We start from the raw sequence: 24,877 nt of genomic DNA, 5'->3' as shown, positions 1-24,877 counted from the left end.
TACAACTCAATTCATCCGATTATTACAAATATGAACCTAAACCGGAATATGAACCATAAAAGAAAATACTGACTAGTGCAATGACCTTTACAAATTGTTCTAAGTACAGATAGGCCAAATGGGCCAAAATTATCGTGTAATTATATCTAACTCAGCACCACCGATCTAATGAACAAATAAGTCACCTCTTGGCCCAAGAGAGCGTGTGACGCCACATTGTAAGCCCCGAAATCAGTCCAATTTATCTACTTAAAGTGAATTCCGTCTAGGCTTATTGAGTAGGCTTATTGAGTCGACGATCTGACCACTCTCACCCATACAAATCAAAGAACCGCTTTTATAGGCAGAAGTTCACAACTCACTCAAGAGGTCATGTCATTTATGGTCGTGAAATGTGAGTCTCTATTATTAAGATATTAACGAAATATGAGTCTATTTTTAACATTTTTTATATAGAAATTTTAAAAGTTTTTTATGTCGAAACCTCTTTTTTAAATTCAACTAAAAGTTTGGTTGAGATAATATATTTAAACAATTAAACTATGTTGAGATTGAGTATCTAAGAGCTCACTCATCGTTCTACTACGATACAAGTTTGTAGATCAAATGTGGTTAAAGTGATGTGTTGGTCGAAGAAAATGCAGGTCTTCTGTCGCCTTTGACATGCACTATATATATGAAAGATCTGGATGACTATTCTATGTTTTGGCAATGTACAGATGGATATACTCTCTTTTATTTATTTTATTTTAACGATAATTTGTGTGTAGATTTTAGCTCGATATCTTTGGCAAGTATTTCTTTTTCTGTTTTTCCCAAATAATTTTAGTTATTGACTTTGATAGAGATTGCGTTGAATTTTACTAGAAAGCATCAACAAAAAATGACTCAGCATTTTAAATATCCAATAATGCAGACTTCAAAAGTCAGAAATGTACATCAGTTTAATACGATTTGATTTTCTTCTTCTTTCTTTTGTTCTTTTTTTTTTTTTTTTTTTTGGTTGGAAATGGTTGGTTTTGTTCATTGAATGAGAAAAATCAATCAAAATATTAAGCTCTTATAAACCTATAATTTTGTTTTAGTTTGATAATTTGGATGTCACATAGATTATATATATATATATATATATATCCACCTCCATTAATGGGAGAGGATTTCTTAAGTTTCCATTTTTTTTTTCTCAAATAATGTTTACAATTCAAAAGTAAACAACTTGAAAGTCAAGTAATTGAGAACATAAAAATCTTGACGAGCCAAATTCACAAGCAGACCCATTTGATTTTCAACGCTCAAAATGAGAAGAAATAAGTCAAAGTAAAATACTAAATTTCACGAAAATCTTTAATAGTATTACAATAAATTATATATAAGTCAATGTAAACCTAAAATTAACACGTACCACTTAAATTTTAATATTTTATTTTTTGAAAAAAGTTTTAGTTTATAATGTAAATTTCAATTGCGAGTAATTAAAAATCACCTAAATGAATGCTAGTTAAGTAACATTAAGTAGGTTAATTAAGGAGTCAACTGCCATTTAAATTAAATTTATCAAAAACGTAATTCCATTATTTTGACTCAACTAGTAACTACAAATAAAAAAATCTCTCAACAAAAACTAAAAACCAAACCCATTAGAGAAAAATACCCCATTATTTTTATTGTATTTTGTTCCACTCCAATAATTCATATTACCCATCCCATTTTCCGATTAATATATATATATATATATATTTCAACAGAAAACGTCGCCGTTTTCGATGGTCATCGAGAACGTCTGCTCTCTTTCCCGTTCTCCACTATACTGGCCTCTTCCGCCCACCCAACCACCGAAGAATAAAAAGGATCACAAAAACATGCAAAATTTGCTTGGATTTAGAGCTTCCCAATTCTTATTAAATTCCTCCACGCTCTCTCTCGCTCGAACCCTTCCCTCACTCAGTCTCTTCCAGTTCCATTCCAATTCCGTCAACCGGCGAACCTTGGCGGCCATGGCCGGCACGGATGAGTTTGTCAAGGGCAGCGTTCATCCTAATGGCGTCGCGGTTATTACTCTCGATCGCCCCAAAGCTCTCAATGCCATGAATTTAGGTTCATTTCTTTCACAATTTTATTCTATTGCTTTGCATCTTAATGCTTGTGAATCCAGGCGTTACCGAAATTAAGGAATGTTTTCAGTGGGTTGTAGTGTTTAATTTGGGAGTTGAGCTTCAAAATGTCGATTTCTTCTGATAATTTATGCTGATTCAAATGAAAGTATCGGGAGCCATCATAGCTTCTTAAGTTTGGTAACGCCCGGATTTTTCCATAGCAAATAGTTGATTCGATAGCGTATAGCTTATGGCTCTCATCCCTGACGAGCCTGTGTTGCTCTTCGCTGAGTGTTTTGTGAGGACCATCTCCTTGCTCTTGCTCCATCACACCGATAGGGTTTTTGAATGAATTTTTCTACCTGGATCTTGCTTTTTATTTATGTAGTAGTATTTTAACGTATTACAGCAGAATAATTTACAGGAAATGATTAAACAGCAACTACTATTGCACGTGTTTTCCTGCAGAGAAAAATAGTCTACAATATACAATGATTAACAATGACTTCAGATTGTCGAGCCATCACAGCTAAGCAAAATCTATTGTCATTTTGTTATAAAAACGTTTGGACAGCCTGTTTAGTTGAAAGACATCGTTCAGGCTTTAAACGTTAAGAGCAATGATACTGTTTTAACTTTTTACGTTTCTGTCTTGACACCCACCCGCCCAAAGAAGAAAAGAAAAATTATGGTGTTTTAAAAGGTTTCTAGAAAATATGGCATTCGTCCGGGCTTTTTGGGTGATCTTAAAGTAACTTTAAGCAATGGAATTTGTTTAATATAGTGGATATCAGTCTGATATCAGGACAACCGCATGGTTGAAATATTGGTCCACGTTGGTTAGATATTTGTTTACGTATAATGGAATTTTGTATGTTCATAGAATCTAGTATAATAAAAGGTGGTTCTTTGGTTGGGCTTTGATCGCTATGTTGGTTTGTTTGATTATGGTTTTCCTTTCTGTATTAAAGTTTATCGATGATGCAGATATGGATATACAATACAAAAAGTATCTTGACGAATGGGAGGAAGATCCAAGGGTCAAATGTGTCCTTGTCGAAGGCAGCTCATCTCGTGCCTTTTGTGCAGGTAAGAGGGTGTAAAAAGGTCATCTAAATTCACAAGGCATCTTTTCCATTTTATTTTCCGCATTCATTATTACTCAGATCAGCCAACCAATGTTTGGAAAAAGGCTAACAATTAGCCAAATTTTTTTCCTCTCATTAGAGTTGAGGCAAAAACTTTGAGGTGGTATGGGGCATAAGCCTTGATTTAAATAAAAACATTGATTAGAAACAAAAGGGTATGATGAGGTATTGTTAAACATGATGATATATGTAAGTACAAGAATTAATAATAGTAACTTCTATTAAATGTTGCTTTCTTAGACAAAGATTTAAAAACATTATTTACAATTTTTATCTTAATTTTTGTTCAAGTCTTTGGCTTTACATGTAGTAATGGGTTACTTAGCCTCCATTCACGGTGCAGTAAACATGGCATGCATGAACTTTCATATTTTTGAAGAATGGTGCAGCAAATTAATATTATTATTCTTCCAACCTTTTCATGAGGCGGGAAGACCCAAAGAGGTGCAAGCCTTAGTAATGTGTCTCATAGCCTTAGTGCGTTTCATGGAGTTTCAAGCCTCTTATGTGTCAATGACCCAGAGCCTTGACCCAAGGCAAAGCCTTCTAAAACATTTCTGACAAGTTAATTTCAAATGGATGTTCTACATTTTTTGGGTTTCTTTCTTAATTTCGGGGTACTCGGTAAGGTTTTAAGGGTGACCATTTATCACTAATGCAGGAATGGATATTAAAGGGGTTGTTGCTGAAATTCGAAAGGACAAAAACACTTCTCTTGTGCAGAAGGTTTACTATTATTATTTACATTATTCCTTCTATGATTCTTGTTTTGTAAAGATTTTGTTGCTTGTTTGATGTGCAGTGATGTATTGTTCATCTTTGTAATTACTGAATTCTGCAATGACATTTGGTTTTACTATCTGGTTCTGGTTTCTTTGTTGCCTTTTCACGTCACATTGTGATATTAGGTAGTTGAAATATTGGTTCTTCTTAATGACTCAAAAGTATTAGTCTATTCACAGGTGGTGATGTGAAGCAGATCACGACCAAAAACCGATTACCAGATGTGATTGAGGTCTTCTTTGTGCTTCATCTCTCTGCTTTATCAAGAACCAAAAAGAGGGGAAAATGTTTTAAGAATATGTCGTAATATTTTTTAAAAAATAAGCCCAACCATATGATTATTATTGCCATATTGTTTTTCCCCCTTATCGAATAAAATCATCATCTTGGACTTTAAAAAAAAAAAAAAAAAAAAAAATCATTCCTCCAAAGTCCTCTTTCTAATATAAGATACTCTTTAGTAAGGGTAAGAATGTGGTATTAGTTAAATATGAAGCTGTTTGTTCTCAGTGGTTGCTTTCTTCAAACTCCTTGTTCTGTTATATGTTCTATTTTTCCCCTCTGCACCTGCATGTTTTGCATGTCTAACTTCATGTTCTTGCCTTTTGTGCTTGCTGAAGGCATGTAATTATTTATGATTTTGCTATTAGACCTCCTGTAGTAAATGTTTATTCTAGAAATGGTAAAAAGGCACTGAGGATTTAATTAGAAGAGGAGGGGTATATATTGTTAGGGAAAACGTGGACAAGAGGTCGGTTGTTTGGTAATGATTGAGTACGGAGAGTAGGTAACATTCTCAAATTGGCTATAGGGTGCCACCACCCTCTGTTCCTCCCTATTAATAAATAATGGTTTGAATACCTACCTAATATTGCTAATTGCCAATGCCAAATATTGAAGGATTAAGATGGTTTTACTCTGTGATTAGTTGAGATGCACATAAGCTACTTAGACACCCACATTATCCAAAAGAGAAAAAAGGAAAAAAGTAAGGGGCGTCGAGTTGGTTGTTATATATAGTAAGTGGTTATTATAGTATACGGGTTATAATAGTCTATGGATTATAATAGTTTGTGTTTGGGCCTTGGAGTATATATCATTTTAGTTTGAGTTATAATAGTCTATGTTTGAAGGTGCAAATTATTTTAGTTTGTGTAGAAAATAGTAAATGTTGAAACAAAAAGGGAGAAAGAGGATGAGTAGGAAATCCCAAATAGTATTCATGTAGTTAATTGAGGGTTATAATAGTCGGAGACACCAACTTTTATAATTGAAGGCCCAAACATTGAGTGGGCTATTACTCCACCCAACTGAAGTTGGGGCCCAAACGCCCCCTAAAATTAAAAGATTGATTGCTACAATCTCTCTGCCATATTTTGTTAGTCCTATAATTTATCAACCGCATTTGCATGTTTTATCTGTTGGACTTCATCTTGCTTTGCATGATAGTTCTTTCACTGAAAGTAGGATTGAGGAGGGGCAGGTTTGAACTAGAATATATGGTATAAATATGGATCTTCTGAATGAACCTTGTTGCCTATTTTATGCCTTCCAATTGGATAATTTGATACTTTTCAAAGTCAGAAACTTCCTTTGAATGCAAATGATGACCAAATATCTGCCATTTGAGTAAAATGTAAATTTGTCACATTATGTTGCATTTGAAATTATTATGATGTTTGTCTGTCAGGTATTTACAGCAGAGTATTCTTTAATATGCAAAATTTCTGATTACAAGAAGCCTTACTTGTCCTTCATGGATGGCATAACAATGGGATTTGGGATTGGCCTATCAGGTCATGGCCGTTACAGGATCATCACAGAGGTGCATAAATCTTCCCTGTTGTGCTGAACTTATCTTTTGTAATTATATTGGTCCAAGATTGTCTTTCTTGTCCCTAATAATTGTACATGTTCGTCAATATTTGTTTTTATTCAGAGGACCCTCCTTGCCATGCCAGAAAATGGAATTGGTTTGTTCCCAGATGTTGGGTTTTCATACATAGCAGCACAAGGTCCAGGAGAAGGATCAGTTGGTATGTGATCTTTCTCTTAAGCTGTTTTGCCAACCCCTATAATCATATCTTACAGTTATTAAATGTATTTTTTTGTTTAAATCCTATATTTCCCCCTTGAACTTTAGTACATTTTGTTACAAACCTTGCATTTTAAAAAAAGAAAACTACTCTCGAAATTTAAAAAATAAACTTTGCCTTAATAAACCATTTTAATTTTGTCACTATTATTTTTATCATTAGTAATTTAGTATTTATGAATTATTCAATTGAAAATTGAGGTAGGCATGATTTTTTTTTTCTTACCTCATGAGTAGATGTAGTTGGTCAATGTTGAATTTTGAAACAAGTTTAGATTTTAAAAAATGATCAAACGGAAAATCAATAGCAAGAACTAGGGGTGTACATAAAAACACCGAAAACCAATCCGACCGATTGAAATTGATCGAATTAAGGTCGGTCAGTCGGTTGGTTTTCCTATAAAAGAATTGGGAAAGCAACCGACCAATATATATATATATATATATATATTGGTCGGTTGGGAAGTTTTGTTTTTTTTTTAAATAAGTTAAAAGTACGTCCACTACCACCAGCCCAAGCCCAAGCCTACTATTTTAGTATTGATTTATTATTATTTTTTGTATGTTGTCTAATTTTCAAAACCCACTACATGATAGATTTAATTTTTTCATAAAAAATGATTGATTTAAATTTTAAAAAGTTGCAAATTATACTAACCTAACAATAATACTTCATAAATTCATCTTTCCTTTTCATTTACCTTGTTTTTTTTTAAAAAAAAAAAAAAATTTAATTATTTAAAGGAAAAAAAATGGCCAAACCGACCAATGGTCGGGCGAATGTTACACCCTTTTTTTGGCCGTTTTTGGTGCCGGTTTTCTCCCAAAACCGACACCGACCAACTGATGTAAACCCCTAGCAAGAACTAAAAGGATTTTTTTTATGTCAATTTTAGATGCTAAAATAGAAAAACTGTTGCAAGTTTAGGGACCAAAGCATGTTAATATAAAAGTTCAAGTTCAAGGCCTACAACAGCCACCTAATGTATAATGATCAGATGGTAGTGTCCTAATTTAGAACCTAATATGGAAATTTTGGGGATTCTCTAGTAATGAGACAGAGTTCAATGATTTTACATGTATTGGGGAATTTCATTTATTCATCTTTATTGTGCTTTGCTTTGTAATCATCGTTCATCACTTTGTAGGCGCATACCTTGGACTGACTGGTAAAAGAATTTCATCGCCATCTGATGCACTATATGTTGGTCTTGGAACGCATTACGTTCCATCTGAGAACTTAGACTCACTGAAAGGAGGACTCTTGACTACTACCTTGTAAATTTCCGAACATCTTTTTATCAACTTTTTCTCACTAATACAACCACACTCATTTAGCATTTTCAGGGTTTGATGCAATCAAGATGTCTCCAAGAACCTTTTTTTTTTTATTGAATACTGAATAATGAGTTTATCAACAAAGCTCAAGCCATATATATAGGCTGAGGGTTTAAACTGAAGGGAGTTCTAGTGGGCCGCAGTAGCTAACAGCCCAATAAGGATGGGGCTTGATAAAACTAAAGTAAAAGAGTATTTACATTGGGTAAATAACTATTTATTTTTAAAAAATAACTTTACCTAAAGAAATACAAGAAACAGACCAAGAAATACAAGAAATTCCAAGATTAATGAGGTCCTGCATCATGGTTAAAACCCACAAATTATTTTTCTTCTTAAATCTGGTGTTCATTCTGTTATTAATTTTGAAGTTGGAGAAATGTGTTCTTCTGAAGTTACGATCCGTGACAGTTGATGGTTTATTTCTTTTGCAGTTCCGAGGATCCTCATCAGGATATAAATACGCTCCTGGCAAAATACAGTAGTGACCCTGAGTCTCCACCATCATTGAAGTTACTCTTACCTCAGATAACTTCGTCCTTTGGCTCCGACAAGTCTGTTAAGGAGACAGTTGAAGAACTAAAGAAACACCAACTTGATTCAAATTCTTCAGGTATCTTTAATCATATGATGTCTTAAAGAAATTTACTGAAATCAAAATTTTACGTTCTAACCTCTAACTTTTTAAATATTATAATTCTTTATTTCTAAAAGTCGAAGATTAATAAGAGGCAAGCTTAAACATTAAATTTTTATACATGTATTTTTTAATCCAAGATAAACTACGAGGCAATTGCCTCTCTTAGTTCGTTGCTTTGCCCTTGCTCAGTTGCTCACTGATGGGTCATGTTTTCCATATGCAGTGGTGGAGTGGGCTAAGGAGTCTCTTCAAGGAATAGGAAAAGGCGCTCCCTTTTCACTTGCCTTGACACAAAAGTATTTCTCCAAAGTTGCAGCCTCACGTGGAAAGAGTAACGACGAATTATCCACTGTGAGTCTAGCAGATTTTTTCTTTCGCACCTTTCATATTCTTGTGTGAAAATTGCTTGAAGATCTCGACAGTTTTCGTTGTAACGTGCTTCCTCTTTATATGGGTGGTGTGCAGCTGAATGGTGTTATGAGAACTGAATATCGTATTGCCTTAAGATCTTCCTTGAGAAATGATTTTGCTGAAGGAGTTCGAGCAGTTTTGGTGGACAAGGATCAGGTTAGGTTCTCTTCAATCTCCCTCTCAAAATCTACTTTTCTTTTTCCATGTGGAAGTGTTAGCTTAAACTGGATAGATTTTTAGGATCTCGATGTTCGATATCTTATCGCCAATCTTGTGATTTCGACATTTTTTTAGTATTATTGCATTCATTTTTTTAGTATATTGATTTCGACATTTCTTTACCATTAATAACAATTTAGTTTTTATCATGAAAAATATTATTAAAATTTAATGAAGTTTCTTACATGTGCAGGTCGATTGTTACAAATTCTTACATAGTAATGTTCAGGGATTAAATTGTTACTATTTGGTTTTCAGTTTTGAAAATTATTAACTTCATTTTTTCTATCTAATCAAACAGAAAACAAAAACAAATAATTTCGATCCCATTTGATAACTATTTAGTTTTCAGTTTTGAAAATTAAGCTTAAGATCTCCAAGGGTAGATATTGACTGTGAAAGGTGCATTGTGCATTTTAACTAATTTCTTATTTTGTTATCCACTTTTTAGGTTTTGTCTTTAAAAACTAAGCCAAGTTTTGGAGGAAAAGAAAAAAAAAAAGTAATTTTTAAAAACAACTTACGTTTTTCAATTGAGTTTAGAATTCAATAGTTTGGTTTGAAAAGATGAAAACCATGGTAAAGAATCCAAAAGATATTGATTGATTGTTAGCAACAAAAATTCCATGTTTTTAGAGCTTAAATTTATATTTACAATCTGTTTGATCTTCTGAACTGGCAGAATCCAAAATGGAACCCTTCAGCTTTGGAAGATGTTGATGACAAAGAAATAGACTCCCTCTTCGAACCTCTAAGTACAGTGGCTGAATTGGAAGTATAGATTTCAGAAAATATAAACCAATTTCAATTAATAATTGCCAACCTTTAATTCCATGTGCTTAATTTATTACTGTCCATGAAAATGACTGGAGAATTTGTAAACTTTGATAAATATTTGAATTTCCTCAAGTATAAATAAGTTCCCAAGACTACCCTTTGATTGCTTTTACTTTCTTTTGGGCTCTTTTTACCACTTTTATGGGATAAAGTTTAGTTGGAATTGTATTCTTGAAGCTGTTGGTATTTGATATAATATATTCTCCAAGCATCAAACTAGCCACGGCAAACGGTGGATTACAGAGACTTTTTCTCTAACTTTTTCTTCCTTTTTACTGCATTTTGGTTAAAAGATATGTAGTTTTTAAAAAGAGAATAATGATATATTACCCTCCACTCTTTGATTCGTGGGTAAATATTATCTTTTAATGTATATTAATTTTTTAATTGGATAATTATTTTAGATATTAAAACTGCAGTAAATATTTTCAAGTATAACAAAATGTCATTTTCCATCAATGATAGATTATGATAGTCTATTGCAAATCTATCGAAAAGTTTAAAAATATATATATATTTTTTTAAATTCTCAATTTTTTTTAAAAACAACTGTGTTTTTAAATGAATGATCAATAAAATTGTATGTTATATCTTAAATTTTTTTTAAATAAAATTTTTTAATTACAATTTTTTAGTTGAAGTGTGGACGTTTTTTCTCGTCATCCACAATACTTATAGGATAAGAGATCAAACTTTTAATTTTTAAAATAATGATTGGTGAATTGAATTACGTTTGGATTGACTACTATTATTGTTATTATTATTTCGGGTTAGTATTACTGGAAAGAATTTTGTGTGTAAATGTACATATAAGGGTTTCACCATTTTAAAAAACAACATAGGGTAATTTTGTTAAGGCAACATATTTAATAATAAGAGCATTGACCGACAAAAGAAAATGTATTCTAATTAATTAGAGGAAGAAAAGTGAAGATAAGTTTTAATTCACAATCAAAAGGACAAATAACTTTTATACTTGGTATAACAATAAAAGTAGACCCTTTTTTCCAACATGTGTATGGTAGATTCGATAACCAATATGGTTTACAAAAATAAAAAGATAGAATAAAGGTCACTTTGTTTGTATTTTTTTTTCGTACTATGGTAAATAAATGATAATTTTTCTAGTATAATGGGAATATTGTACTCCTTTTGTTTACACTATAAATCTGTCTTCATAAATATTAGTAGATCTCATATTAATTTTGGTGAATTCCTCTCTATTTTTAAAGAATGCTGATGTGGCCTACAATATGTGGAGATAATATAAAAAATTGTCTATACTATCATAGTATACAAAAAATTTCTCCAAATAAATTCATGCTTATCTAATCGATTTACCATATTAGCATGAAAAGAATTAATACGAAACATTCAATATACGTAGTTTTCAGATTTCAACAATATTTCAAGATTATATTTATAGTTAAATGTAAATCATTTTCTTACAAAAATAAATATTTTAAATTTTAACCAAATAAAAGGGAAAGAATATTTTAAAATTCCTACTAAACACAATACAAAAAGCTTTTACAGATAGGTTAATTCTAGCATATTTAAGTATATAAGATTCTAATCATAATTATTATTCTAAAGTTGGATGTTTGGTTGTAATTTATCACCCTAGAATAATTAAACTAGAAAAAAAAAAGAAAAAATACCTTTGGGTCTAATTTCTATTTGGTCTCTAAGTCTCAAAATGTTATACATCTAATTCTTTAGTTTTGAGTTTTATAATGTTATAAATTTATTATTTAAAATTGATTTTTGTTTCAATGTGGTCCTTAAGTTTCAAAATTTTACTTTTAATCTCGATCTTTTCATTAAATATTCACTTTTAACGATTGACATTAATGTTTGATAATTAATTTAAAATAAGTATGAAGTAATATTTAAATTAAATTTTAATATCGAAGAAAGATAATAAGGCTTAATTAATTATAATCAATTTAATTATTTTAAACTAATTAACCGATGACTAGACTCGTGCTCGCTTTGAGTATACCACATTTTCATCAACATTAAGACAAAAAATACGTATTAAGTAAAAATTTGAGGTTAAACTTGTAAATCTTGAAATATGGAGATACAATTGAAAAAAAAAAAAAAAACTCAAATCTTAATGGTAAATTTGTAACGTTTTTAATCATAGAGACTATTGAAACTAAACGCAAAACTTGAAGACTAAGACCATTTTTATCCTAGGGAAACGTAGTCGATCAAAGGTAATCTAAAAATGTAATTCACCAATTTGATTGTGTTTGAAAATTATGTGGGAGTTACTATATTTATCGTCATCGTTGTCATTACAGTTGCAAATACGATTACCATTACCGTATGAAAATCGTGAATATGTTATGTTTATTATTGCTGTTATCATTAATATGACTGTTAGTGTCTAATTGGTAAGTTGAAAACACATGTCTTCTTTGATCATAACGAAAATACTACTAAACTAAATTCACTCGGTCGAAATACACGTCTTTATGTAAGTGAGAGACTGAGAGTGGCCTATTGTTCCGTTCAATCCGTCCAATGTTATTTTAAAATTTAAAATTGGATGATCACACGAACGAATTAATAAAGTTCCCTCGTCTTCGGCTTCATTCCATTTCCATATAAAAAGCGACGACCTGCCAAATTTCCTTTCGTCCCGCCTCTTCTTTCTTCTCCATCGTTCTCCAGTTTCACCAAGCTTCCCGCCGGATTCCCTCTACAAAAATGGCCTCCTCGGTCCAGTCCACTCTTCCGGCCATCAGAACCGTCACCATATCGTACTCAGAGCTCCAAGTAAGTCAATCTCCCTCCACTGTATTGTCATCGAGAAAATTAAACTGAATCACTGAGCTCCATTTCTTGAATCATCTCGATTTCCTTTCGCTCTTTTGTCGGCATAATGCGGTTAGAGTTTGTTGTTTGAGTTGTTTGTTTGTAATGGCGATCCTTCATGGAACATACAAATTTGTGATGAGTCATTTTTAAATGTTTTCTGTTTTGGTGGAATTTAATGAACTCAGGATCGGAGTGTTGATTTGTCGATGAAGATTGAAGAAGGATTTGGACCTAAGGGGCTGGGAATTCTATCAGTTACTGATGTATGTTATACTTATGCAGTCATATATTGTTTATTTCTTTTTCTTTTCTCGTCGTTGACCTTCTTCTATCTGATACTGATAGCGTAGACTATCCAGATAATTGTATTTCAACTTTCTTTGACCCATCACTTTGTTCATCGTTGTATTTCCCCCTCTATTCTTCCATGTTATGTGTTTCCAAGAAGTTATTGATACACGGTTTCTTGTTCTTATCGCTTTGGATGCTTCCGGAATTTTATTTCGGATGGTTTTGAAATCGCAGGTCCCTGGATTTCCTTCGTTGCGGCAGGATCTTCTACGTCTTTCATCGAGGTATAAGTTGGTAAACGGAACTGCTAGCTATCTCTGAGAGCTTTAAGAGAAATTTGGCTAATACTTTTTGCAATTTCTCGTGAAATTTTTGCTTTCTAAGATTTGGGAAGTTACCAGAAGATGCGAAGAAGGAGCTTGAAGACCCTCACAGTAGGTAGTTTTTATGATGCTTTTGAAGCCACTCATCTCTGAAATATTCAGTTGTTTGTTGCTTATCAATCACTATGATGTGCTTTGAAGTTTAATCCACCTAATGGCATGTGTATGATTATTTGACAATTTTCTCATTCTGTCAAATCCTTCAATGTCAATTTGAGCAAATTTAGTGAATCCATAAATAAAATATATTAAATTGTTCATAACCTTTCACATTATAGGCGGCACTGGATTATTATATTTTTATTGTTTAAGAATCCAGAATATTTGTCTCATATCTTCAAAACTCAACGCGCTAGGTTTAGGCCCTTCATCTATAGAACTTATGCAGGTGGTGTATTTTCTTCTGGGTGTTCTATCTTGTTCTCATTTCAATTGAATGCAACTAAAATTAAATTTGTTGAGACACAAACCCAAGGTTGGGTTATAGTGGCTTTCTCAAACTCCGTGAGTCATCATAACTGATAAGATCAACCCATCAAGGCTCCATTAATTTTTTTTACTCTCAAATGTTGTAAACTCATGTGGTAGTCCATGACTCTTAACCTGATGAATATTGATATGTAGGAGATATGGTGTGTGAAAGTTTTGAAGATGTGTTGTCACTCACTTTAACTTTTAGCAACCTTCTGTTTCTCTTCATGTTTGTCTAGGTATAATTTTGGATGGAGTCATGGGAAAGAGAAACTTGAATCTGGGAAGCCTGGTATATGAGTTTTATTTTTATATATACACTGTTTAAACAACCAATAAACAATAATTATGGTTCTGGAAAGCATTTAATATGAGAGCTACATTGTTTTGCTGTTTTATCCACATGGCATCTTAATTATGCAATGAAGGTGTACGCAACGGAAGAGGGAGAACATTGGCGAGATTGTATTTTGTGATTGTTGGTAGTTTCTTTGCAGATTCAAAGAAATCTCTCTTTTAATACGTGTTTCAATTTGCAGATCTGTTGAAGGGCTCATTCTATGCCAATCCAATATTGGATACCCCAACAACAGATACATCTTCAATTCAAAGGTAGAAGTAATTTACTAGTTCAGCTAATTTTTTTACATCACTTTCTTGCCTTGAATTATTATCTGTTCCTTCATTTAGTTTTTTTTTTTTTTTTAAAAAAAAAAAAAAAAAAAAAAAATTCTTTCCTAGGTAAAAACAAGTGATCTAGATACAGATGATTATATAATTATTGTGATATTAGCATTCACCATCTGCGTTTTCAGGTATCCATCGTATTGTGGTTCAAATATTTGGCCTTCTAGGGAACTGCCAGAACTTGAATTAGGTATACACTAGATGTTGTTGTGTAATATGGATCCATTTAATTTGTTGCTTGACCTTGCCTCGAAGCTACTTTCTTGGATTTATAATCTGGAACTTCTGCAGAGTTTATATAATTTTCACTATTTGAGAATAGATTATCATTTGTTTGGTCTCTGATTTCTTATACGCTCTTATCTATAGTAATACAACTCATGATCTTTCAGTCGCTATGGTCATATGTCACGAGATAAAAGATGATTTTCAGATATGCTCTTGGTTTTTTTGCTGCGTGAAAATTCTTTTTAGCTTTTGATTTATCTGAATTTGTTTCACTTCTGTTTCATCTTTACAAACCTTTGAGTAGCACATCCTTTTTTTTTCTTTTTCCTCCTGGAACTTTTTGCTTTATCCACTTGTTTGTAGACATATGTTTCAACTGAAAAACACATGTTTGAAGAATCTGAAATCCAGATCCAGACATCATTGGGAACATACTAGGAAAGCTCACGAATTTTTAATCATTGTTTCATTCTATCATCTCTCTCTGTTCGTTTTCTGCTTTTCCTTTTCTATTTTAATATATGGGTAGAAACTTTTGGTTGTCTTAAAATTTTGTCATCTTGATTAGCTGAATATTTTATGATGAGATGTGATGGTTTTTCTTTATTACTGAGGTTTTATAATTGAATTGCAGCCTTTAAAACTCTGGGAAAGCTGATTCTTGATGTTGGTTTGATGTTGGCATATCATTGCGATCAGTATGGTAAAATTTAAGAGGCTTCTTACTTCATGATTAATGGGATGGATAATCCTGATGTTTCATTCCCTGTAATTTTCTTTTCCTTTTTAGAGAGGATATTCTCCATTATATTTATGAAACTTTTCTTGTAGAAAATTATCAATGCCTTAATCAGAAGTTATGGAATTTATCAGCTTATTTAGTTTGTTGACTTTTTGGAGTATAAGGTTTCATCTAAGAGTTACTTTTAACTACATCCTAGCCATGTGGCTCAAGGTCTTAGGTTCATACCACCTTTCACAAACTTTATATCCTCCTTCCTATTATTGTAACACTGTAGAAAATTACTATTTGTATTTAAATATGATATTTGCAGTTACACTAGTTTCTGATGTGTTGTTGGACAGCTGCTAAAATGATGAAAGTGCATGAGGATGAAGCCCTTGAAAAGACACTTCTTAATTCCCGGTGTCATAAAGGGCGCTTGCTTTATTATTTTCCAGCACAGCAGAGGTCATATATCATCAATGTTATTTTTGTGTTGCGAGTTACTCATTGCTAATTATTTCAGCTGTTTTCTGATCTATCATTGTCTCTGAAGATGTAAATCTAAAAATTTGCTTGGTAACTGACTAAGTTTATACATTGGTATTTGAAAAACCCAATAACACTGCACACGAATATTGAGTTTTGGATAGAGTAAAATTGCTTGGAAATTCCTTCCCTATGACTTATCTTTTAGAGTATGACTTGCAGCACTTGTTCTGAAGATAGCGATAATCTATCCTCTTGGTGTGGATGGCATACAGATCATGGTTCACTAACAGGTAGAACTGGTTTTTGTTACTTATCTTATTTGTATCATCATCCTTCCGCCCATCCCACTTTCTGAAAAGCTTTTCTAGTTTTTACTTTTTCTGCATTGTATGTTATACATTATTTGTATGTCACAAAAATGAAAAAAACATCTCGGAAGAAAAAGAAATCCTCAATAAGTTGTAAAACCAAATATTGGGAGGGATAATAGAGGCAACAGATTGTTCGATCTTCAAGTTTGTGTCTCATTTCTGCTTCAATTTAATTTGCAGGTCTGACCTGTGCAATGTTTACAAGAGATGGTGTGGAGATACCTTGCCCTGATAATGCTGCTGGCCTCTATATTAGGACAAGGGCTGATGAAATTGTTAAAGTGGAATATCGTTCTCTATCATTGATGGCATGTCATTATTAATATGAATAGGAATTTTGACTCTCTTATTTATCAGCCTACGTAAATGCTTATTTTCTTTGGACCTAATCTTTAACTCATACTGCCTAGATTGATGCACATTGCTAGGCAATGAAGTGGCGCTTAACAAAGAGACTGAAAATATTTATAACAAAACTAGAAGTTGCATATTTAGATAAAACTAAAACTGTATATTTCAAGTCTTTGGAAAACCATCTGAAATTTCCCCTTATTTTAATGTTTTCTCATTATTATTCGTAGGTGTATTATGGAGAAAATGAAATAGCATATCAAATTGGTGAAACTACAGAGATTCTGTCCAGAGGTTATCTGTGTGCAACACCACATTGTGTTCGGGTATTTTCTTCCTGGCCATTTATTCTTTAGGAGTATGGGTGAGCTTTTGCATCATAAGATTCTTGTTTATTTAAGGTTAAATTACATATTTGATCCCTATGGTTTGAAGAAAATTAGAATTTAGTCCCTATGGTTTGACAAAATCTTCTTTAAATAGTCCTTTTGGTAAGGAGTATTTATGAAAGACTTATCAAATAATAGGGACTATTTATTAGATTTTATCAAACCATAAGGACTAAATCTAACTTTTAAAATCATAGGGATTGAATTCTAACTTTCTTCTAACCATAGGGACCGAATTTGTAATTTAATCTAAATATATTGTTGTTATTTTTTGTATATTGATTATTCTTTTTTCAACTTTTTCAAGGGAGAAACGATTCTTGTATTTAATCGTTTTGATTCTTTCTTCTTTGTTTTAAACAATGTTCCGTGTGGGACATACATTCTTCAGCATCCTTTTTATTTCTTTCTTAACAATTATGTTTTTATCTATTTATTAGTTTGGACAAAATTCTTTGAGCGTCTAAGCTACTTACTAATATGCATAAATTTTGACGATTTTCGTTAGGCACCTAAAGGGAAGGAAGCTTTTAACCTAGAACGCTCCACATTTGCACTTTTCATGCAACCTGATTGGTATGTTCTTAATCAGAGTCAAAGATAAAATTAATCATGTTAGAAACTTCAAATTTCCAAATTTTCTCTGCTAATTGCAATAGTGTCGAAGGATTAATTCTTATGAGACATAATTATCAAATGTTATTTATTTGCTTTGTTTTTCAGGGATCAGAAACTCAATTTTCCCGAGGAGGTTCATATTCACCGAGAGGTACTTACTTTGAACCTAATCTCAATCATTCAGGCCCTTTTAGTAACCATTTCAATTTTTTATTTTTATTTTTGAGAATTAAACCTATTTCCTCTTATTTTCTTATAATGATTTGTATGTTTCTTTAGTATATGAGTCCAATCCTTAGCACAATTCTAAAAACAAAAATTAGTTTAAAAACTATTTTTTTAGTTTTAAAAATTTGACATGGTTTTTGAGAACACCAATAAAGAGTAGATAACAAAACTAAAAATTTAGATGTGAAATGAGCATTTGTAGACTTAATTGTCAAAAACAAAAACTCAAAAATCAAATTTTTATTAGCTTCAATCATTTCAATTATTTCAATTATTTCGGGGACAAAAGAGTGTTGGAAAGTCACTTGATTGAAAATTTTCTTAGTACTTCGATTCATAATATTCGCAAAAAGATAGCTCAAGATAAGTTCTCTATGTGACATTGTGGGGCTGGCAGTAGTCATTAATGATTCCACATTATTTAACAAAAGCTATTATAGCACGTTTTCTCACTCTTTATAGGTTTGAGAATGAATTTCTCTCTCCCAAGTTTGACTAGAATGGGTAAGAATAGATCATCTTATTAAATATGGTAATTGATATTTTATTTATTAAAATAGGTTCAAATTGATAATTTAAGAATACGTTGAAAATTGAAAATTATTTTAACTATAGACAAAAGTGTTTTAAAATGGTCATAAAGGAAGCGTTTAGGGTAAGTAGTTGGTTGTTATAGTCTTATGTTATTATAATTGGATTATAATAGTTTGTGTTTGGTATGTAGATTATTTTAGTTTGAGTTATAATAACATGTGTTTGAGGTGTAAACTATTTTAGTTTGAGAAAAAAAATAGTAAATATTGTAACAAAAAAAAAAAAAAAATAATGCATGTAAAATAGTGAATAATGTAGCAAATGAGGGTTTTGAAATGGATTGACGGTAGTAAATTGGCGACTATGAAATAATATTTACGGTAGCAAGAGGTAGTTATATTTATCTACTTTATACAAAATCGGAAGTGTACAAATTAGTTAACATTTTTTTTTTCTAAAGATGAATGATATACTGTGCACAAAACCAAAAGTTGAGGGACTGAGCTTACAAAATTGATTATCTTTGTCACTAGTATTTTTACACTGATTTTCAGTTTTGTCTTATTATATTAATATTATGGCTTATTTGTTATTTCTATCTTTATGTGTAAACTCTACTTAGTTGCTATAAATTCACAGTTGCCCTTTCTTCATTAGCTTCTATTTAAGAGTATTCTCATTTATCTCCCTTTAGATTGTCTCTATCTTTTGAGTTTACCTTTTCCTTGCATCTTTCTATATACACACTTTGTTTTAGTATAGGTTGTAAAAATCATTCTAAAATATGGTGGTAGCTGTAATTATACTTTTAACTTTTCAATTATGTCCTCAAAACTTATATAAGTGTTGAAATTAGACCTTTATACTTATATAATTGTCGAAGGTGTAGCAATTGTGTAAGTTTGAGAGTTCAATTGTTATCATTTGGGAGTTTAATTTTTACAACTATTGTAACTTTGACCGTCTAATTTTAACATTTGGATAAGTTGATTTAATTTTTACTATTGAGAGTTTGAGTGTGATAGTAGGTGATTTTGTAATTTGTCCTTTGTTCTAGAGTGTGATAGTAGGTGATTTTGCAATTTGTCGTTTGTTCTATCTGTCTGTACACATTTTTTTTTCTTAGTATGTGCCTCACACTTTGACTAAACCTCCCCTGTACATGTACTCCTCTTGCTAGTCTGTCTCCTCGCCTTTTTTTTTCCTGTATGTATCCTGTATTTCACTAATCTCTCTTTTGGCAGTTTCTCTTTCTTGAATAGTGCAAAAATTAGATTTTTTTAAATATATATATATATATTTATCTATAAAAAACACCAATTTTAATCACCTCAAAACACATGAAGCAATATATGTATTTTAGTTTTCAACTCGTGTGCTTAACTTTTTATTTCATTCTCTCTCTCTTTCTCAGATAATTCCCACAAATTGCGCACTAACATTCGGAGAGTACTCCGAGAAACTGCTCGACAAATATTACCACCTGAAATCATAGGGTGCTCCAGAAATCAGAGCTTGTCTTTACTCTTTCAACAACTATTTTGTGAAACTGAAGGCACCCCCCACATTTAATTCCCGTTGAATTTTAGAACCCATATATAGAAAAAGAAAATTATATTACAGCACGTTTTTTCCTTTTTTTTTTTTTTTGTTTCTTTAAAAAATTTTTTAAAAAAAAAACAATAATAATAAAGGAAACTCCCTTAATTTCAAGATTTGTAGGCTGATAATTGACGACATCATAAAGAATATAAATCTCTTTGTTGAGAAGAAAAAGGCAAATCATATTATACTCCAACCTAATCCGTTAGCCGCCAAGCTTATAAAGGACAACACCCTTTTATTTCGCGTTTAAAATTGAAGACTTTTTGGTCTCTTCCAAAATGCTCAACCACAGTTTTTTAATTTTTATTCTATATTATTTTAGTTTTTCTTTAGAATGATTTAATTTTAGTTTTCGTACTTTCAAATGTTTTAGTTTCTTACCTTCAGTCAACCTGAAAATAAGATCTTATTTGGTTTTTTTCCATTTTTTTATTATTAAAGTATCAGTTTTATCGTAAATTTTGGAAACATATTAACATATTGTATTTTTTTCAAAAAAATTATTATTATTATTTAACCAGTTTCAAAAAAAATATTGTTTTAAATTTAAAATATAAATGAAGATTCGATTCATAAGAGGCCTACAATTTTACCGTCTAAATTTTTTATATCTACAATATTTCACAAGATAGAAGACTCTTTGTACATGCAGAATAAATTTTTTTAATCTAAGATTAATCATAGAGTATTGGCACCCTCTTTTCTTTAATGAAACAAAAATTTCTTGTTATAGTTGTTGAAATCTTGGAATGTCTTGAATAATTAAACTGGATACCATCACATTGGAGAAATCATTATCTGATTTCTTGAAACTCCCATGTTATCATTATAATCACAGTTATTTAAAGTGATAATTCTCCCTTGGGTGGGCCCAACAAAAATAAGGATTTTTCTTTTGGGGAGTTCAATATTTGTTGATGTTGATGGTGGATGGTAGTTTAGAAATGTAGGTGAATAATTTTGACTAGCCAGTCATATCATCCAACCTCCTGGCTTTGCAGCTTTGAGATGGGAGAGAATTTCCTCCATCCCATTGGAATTTTGTGGGGGCAACCATCTAAGTTCTTTTAATCAAGTTCAAATGGAATCACAACTTGTCCAAATTGTTTCAAGTTAGATTTTCTTTTTCTTCTTCTTCTTCTTCTTTTGGGAGAGAATATTCTTCACGCCTCATTATATTTTCCTTAATGTTTTTAATGTGTTTCTTTTTAATTTTTTTTCCTTGAGTTTATGTGGGGGTATGGATCAATTTTTTTACTTTAAAAAACACAATTTTCTTATGAACTATTGATGAAAATTTTCTATATTTTTTTAAATTTTCTTTTCTTTTCTTTTCTTTTCTTTTTTTTTTAAAAAAATATTAGTCGAAGTAATAGAAAGCTCATTTGTGTTTTTAAATATTAATTTCATACTATCTTTTGTTGATGTGATGATAATTTATTAGTTTTGTGGCAAATCTGAGGATAGTTTATAGATAAGTTATTAATTATCATTTAAAAAATTGATGTCTCAATCTCTCATTCCACGAGAAATCCAATATGTATGTGTATTAGTTCTATCATAGTTTTATGGGGTTAATATGTGATCTGGAAAGAGTAATTAATAGTTTTTTTTTTAAAAAAAAAATTGTGTTTAAACTTTAAAATTTATCTAATGTATTCCTAAACTTTAAATTTTGTGTTTAATAGATCCTTCATTGATTATTGATCTATTAGATATAAAATTGAATTTTATATCTAATGAAGTTTTAGAATTTTTACATTAATTAGAAAGAAGTCATAAGATTTAACACAATATTTAGAGATCTACTAGATAGATAAAAAATTAGAAGTTTAAAAATATATTAGACACTTTTAAAATTTTATAAAACTAATGGACATAAAATTAGAAAGTTTATGAATCTATCAAGTTTCTGAGACTTATTTGACACAAAGAAAAAAAACCTACTTAACACTCCTAAAAACTTAAATCAAATCGATACAAAATTCAAAAGTTAAAGTACTAAACTTGTAAAGTTAAAATACATTTTGATTCTCATACTTTGAAGTTTATTCAATTTTAACCCACATACTTTTAATTGTTCAATTTTAATATTCGTATTTTCAATAAATTTTAAATTCTGTCATTCAGAATTATTTTACTGAAAATAGTTAAATAATATAATATTTTTCATGTGATAAAATAGAATATGCGAATATATTTTTAAAGTTGGTAGTGAAACTCAAATATACAATATTTTTTTTTTGAAAAAAAAAATCAACACTAAAATTAAATAAACTTTATATTATTTGAACCAACTTCTAATTATATATATATATATATTACATTAATATTGGGCGCACGAGTAAGAAAGGAGTGTTTTGACAACTCTTTGTTTTATGACCCCATGCTGATTCGACCCCATGAGGAGGGGATAAGGGTCGGGTTTTACCGACGACAGAGGCTGGTTTTTATTTTTCCCCTCTAAAGAAGGCGGCACTCACAAGCCGACAGCAGACGAAAATCCACGTGGGTTTAAGAAGGGCAAGTGCCACGTCGGATGATAGTGAAAACCTTCTGAGATGGGGCCCACCCTTTGTCGATCCATGTTACCTTCCTACATGCTTCCTCTCTCCATCTCTCTCTTTTCTTTTTGACCACTCTTTTCCTTTCTCATTTTCTCCAAAATACCCCTCTTTTTTCTATTTAATTCCCCCACCTTTTTTTTTTATTATTATTATAGAAAAAAAATTTTATCCTTTCAATTTATAAGTCATCTGGTGGTCCACATTTTTTTAATGGCACTAGGGTAGGGTGGGACGGAGCTTTAGATGTTCTTCCCATTCTTTTGAAATTCCTTTTTTTTTATATCTTATTCTTTGTCTCATTTTGTTTTCATTCTTGATTGAGTTTGAAATTAATATAAGAAAAGAAAATTGAGTACTGCTTCAGTTGTACTCATCTCTTATGTAACTCAGACAACATCCAATAATGATGTGTCATGTAGCAATTTAAAAAAAAACTTTTTTTTTCCTTCAATTTCTAGCGGGTAAAGAAAGGAAAAATATTGAGTTAGATAGTTGCACCTGCATTTAATATAAAGCCCAAAAAGTGGATAATGATGAATGATAATTATAAGAATACGAATACAATATCTCTTTTCTGTCATGTTGAATCTCAAAGTTTAGAAAGACTATAATGAAGAAAAAAATTGACCATTTTATATATTTTTCTTTCGGAAAAAAGGTAATTGAATCCCATTAATTTTTTAGTGAATCTAATTAATTAATACGTTTGATTTTTTTTTTTTTTTTTTGAAAGAATGAAATTTTTTAGAGTTAGAGAAAAATAATAGATATTTTATAATACTTACTAGTCAGTCAATAGGATATCTCTTGCAGACCACCATTAATTGGGGTCCTTTTTCTCGAAATAATGGATAGTTGCCAAATTTTTATTGGCTTGACCGGTTAGGAAGGAAATAAATTTGTAATTATTCTGTACCAAAAGAAATTTTAACTTTTAATTTACACTGTACTGAATACAACCATGTAAACTATAACCGTTATTTTGTAATAGTAAAAAAACTAAATTATCTGTCATTTACTTAAAAAAATACCCTATTTTTTAAAAGAATTACAATATTACTCTTCATATTTTAAATGGTTTCAAAACAACTAAATGAGTAGAAAAATCCATTAGAAAATGAAATGAGAGTAGTCATAATCATAAATATTGTGATAGTATTCTGGTTCCAATTTTCATCCTAAGTTAACACCACATTGTTTTATATTTCAATTTTCATCCAATATCTTAACAGATTTTGACTCGAATGGAAATTACAATTTTTTAAAAAATATAGACATTTTAAAAAGGACAAATTATAAAATCCATCCCTAGAATATGGTGATAGTTGCAAACTTGCAAATACACCTTCAAACTTTTAATTATAAAAATTAGGCTCTCAAAATTCTGTAAGTGTTAAAATCGTACCCTCAAACATACAATGGTTGTAGAAATTTGATCCTAGATATAAATTGAACTCTCAAATTTATACAATTTCTATATCTGTATAAGCTAGAAGGGTTAATTTTATAATGAAAAGTTTGAGGATATAATTGTAATACCATTGTATTTTGGAGGCGGTTTTTCAATTTTCACTTTAACTTTTTTTTTTAAAAAAAAAAATCATTTTACAAAAAAAATCCATATGGAAGGGTAATAATGTCAATTAGCGAATACTTTTTTTTTATTATCCACGAGCTGACATCAGAATCTGAGGACTATTTTAAGTAAAAGAAAAAAGGCAATAAATTGAAAACGAGTGGTGACAGCGTAGACTTCAGGCCCATATGCCCTCTCTATAAATACTCCATTTCTTCATCCGCCATTTTCCCCAACTCCGTTCTTCTTCGTAAATCCATTTCCTCTCTTTCTCTCTTCTCAAATCCCTCCGACCACTGGTTTCCACCGTAATGTCCGCCGCACACTCTTCACAGTCAGCGCAACTCCGCCTCAGAAACCGTCGGAAAACCAGTTTTCGAAAACGATGCTTGCGGATGATCAAGCAACAGAAAACCAGATTCTATATCCTCGGCCGTTGCATCTCCATGCTTCTTTGTTGGCACGATCACGATATTCCTGATTAAATCGCCTAATTCCACCGTCGATTGTTGTTTTTTTCCCTCCGAACACGACAATCAACATCCTGTTTCGTCCGCGAGAGCCTCCGATCGGGACTGGTCTCCGATTCTGAATGAATTCAAGTGGTCGGAACGTTGTTTAGAGTTTATGTATGAGGTTTGATCGGAGGTAGGTATACGGTTTAATTTCTCACCGGCCGTTAAAACGCAGCGCCACGATTCGCTCGCTTGGAGTAGATTTCTCCTGATCGGCAGGGAAGAGAAAAAATTGAAGACAAGCAAAAGCGAGTTTAGTTTCTTTTTCTTCTAATTTTACTGTGAAATTGAAGCGTTGATGAACTTCATTCGACGGATACATGTAAATAAACTGATTAGAAAATTAGGTTCTCTTGTCTTGAAATCGGACTCTGTTTTCGAGAACGATGAATTGAATCTGTATTTATGAATTTTGTTGAAATATCAACCATGAGATTAGTTCTTGTGTTAA

At 31.3% G+C, this 24,877-nt stretch overlaps 3 protein-coding genes across 11 annotated transcripts; all 3 read left to right on the top strand.

Moving 5' to 3' along the window:
* Positions 1-1,624: 1,624 nt before the first annotated feature.
* LOC120080280 (3-hydroxyisobutyryl-CoA hydrolase-like protein 3, mitochondrial) lies at positions 1,625-9,676 on the top strand. Of its 4 annotated transcripts, XM_090314610.1 has the most exons (11): positions 1,743-2,094; positions 3,081-3,182; positions 3,903-4,007; positions 4,204-4,256; positions 5,715-5,849; positions 5,964-6,060; positions 7,268-7,397; positions 7,892-8,070; positions 8,321-8,448; positions 8,563-8,664; positions 9,410-9,676. In XM_090314610.1, exons 1-11 carry the CDS (start codon positions 1,764-1,766, stop codon positions 9,506-9,508), a joined length of 1,461 nt encoding a protein of 486 aa, XP_090170736.1. In that variant the 5' UTR covers positions 1,743-1,763; the 3' UTR covers positions 9,509-9,676. The 4 variants fall into 4 exon arrangements, with proteins under 4 accessions (XP_038890832.1, XP_038890833.1, XP_090170736.1 ...); XM_039034904.2 differs by lacking the exon at positions 4,204-4,256 and having other exon boundaries at positions 1,625-2,094; positions 3,903-3,967; XM_039034905.2 differs by lacking the exon at positions 3,903-4,007 and having other exon boundaries at positions 1,692-2,094.
* A 2,349-nt stretch (positions 9,677-12,025) lies between these two features.
* Positions 12,026-19,788, top strand: LOC120079448 (2-oxoglutarate (2OG) and Fe(II)-dependent oxygenase superfamily protein). Of its 6 annotated transcripts, none has more exons than XM_039033629.2 (15): positions 12,026-12,354; positions 12,582-12,659; positions 12,922-12,971; positions 13,072-13,125; positions 13,781-13,833; positions 14,081-14,153; positions 14,357-14,418; positions 15,091-15,159; positions 15,543-15,648; positions 15,892-15,962; positions 16,224-16,324; positions 16,625-16,720; positions 17,292-17,359; positions 17,507-17,552; positions 19,578-19,788. In XM_039033629.2, the coding sequence occupies exons 1-15, from the start codon at positions 12,286-12,288 to the stop codon at positions 19,656-19,658; spliced, it is 1,077 nt and encodes a 358-aa protein (XP_038889557.1). In that variant the 5' UTR covers positions 12,026-12,285; the 3' UTR covers positions 19,659-19,788. The 6 variants fall into 6 exon arrangements, with proteins under 6 accessions (XP_038889557.1, XP_090171061.1, XP_038889556.1 ...); XM_039033628.2 differs by having other exon boundaries at positions 12,139-12,354; positions 16,224-16,351; XM_090314935.1 differs by lacking the exon at positions 13,781-13,833 and having other exon boundaries at positions 12,081-12,354; positions 13,072-13,121.
* Positions 19,789-24,135: 4,347 nt separating this feature from the next.
* LOC150035801 (small polypeptide DEVIL 10-like) lies at positions 24,136-24,877 on the top strand. The gene has a single exon (XM_090314440.1). The coding sequence runs from the start codon at positions 24,223-24,225 to the stop codon at positions 24,394-24,396; it is 174 nt and encodes a 57-aa protein (XP_090170566.1). The 5' UTR covers positions 24,136-24,222; the 3' UTR covers positions 24,397-24,877.

Source organism: Benincasa hispida, chromosome 6 (assembly GCF_027475165.1).
Source record: "Benincasa hispida cultivar pf3 chromosome 6, pf3_genome.v1.1, whole genome shotgun sequence".
Taxonomy (NCBI): domain Eukaryota; kingdom Viridiplantae; phylum Streptophyta; class Magnoliopsida; order Cucurbitales; family Cucurbitaceae; genus Benincasa; species Benincasa hispida.
This window is presented reverse-complemented; position numbering and strand designations above follow the sequence as displayed.

Coding starts and splice junctions, on each gene's coding strand:
- LOC120080280 (XM_090314610.1), top strand. CDS start 1,764: ATGGTCATCGAGAACGTCTGCTCTCTTTCCCGTTCTCCACTATACTGG. Junction 4,008..4,203: donor TTATTCCTTCTATGATTCTT/GTTTTGTAAAGA, acceptor GTCTATTCACAG/GTGGTGATGTGAAGCAGATC. Junction 8,071..8,320: donor ACTTGATTCAAATTCTTCAG/GTATCTTTAATC, acceptor TTCCATATGCAG/TGGTGGAGTGGGCTAAGGAG.
- LOC120079448 (XM_039033628.2), top strand. CDS start 12,286: ATGGCCTCCTCGGTCCAGTCCACTCTTCCGGCCATCAGAACCGTCACC. Junction 12,355..12,581: donor TATCGTACTCAGAGCTCCAA/GTAAGTCAATCT, acceptor TAATGAACTCAG/GATCGGAGTGTTGATTTGTC. Junction 13,126..13,780: donor CTTGAAGACCCTCACAGTAG/GTAGTTTTTATG, acceptor ATGTTTGTCTAG/GTATAATTTTGGATGGAGTC.
- LOC150035801 (XM_090314440.1), top strand. CDS start 24,223: ATGTCCGCCGCACACTCTTCACAGTCAGCGCAACTCCGCCTCAGAAAC.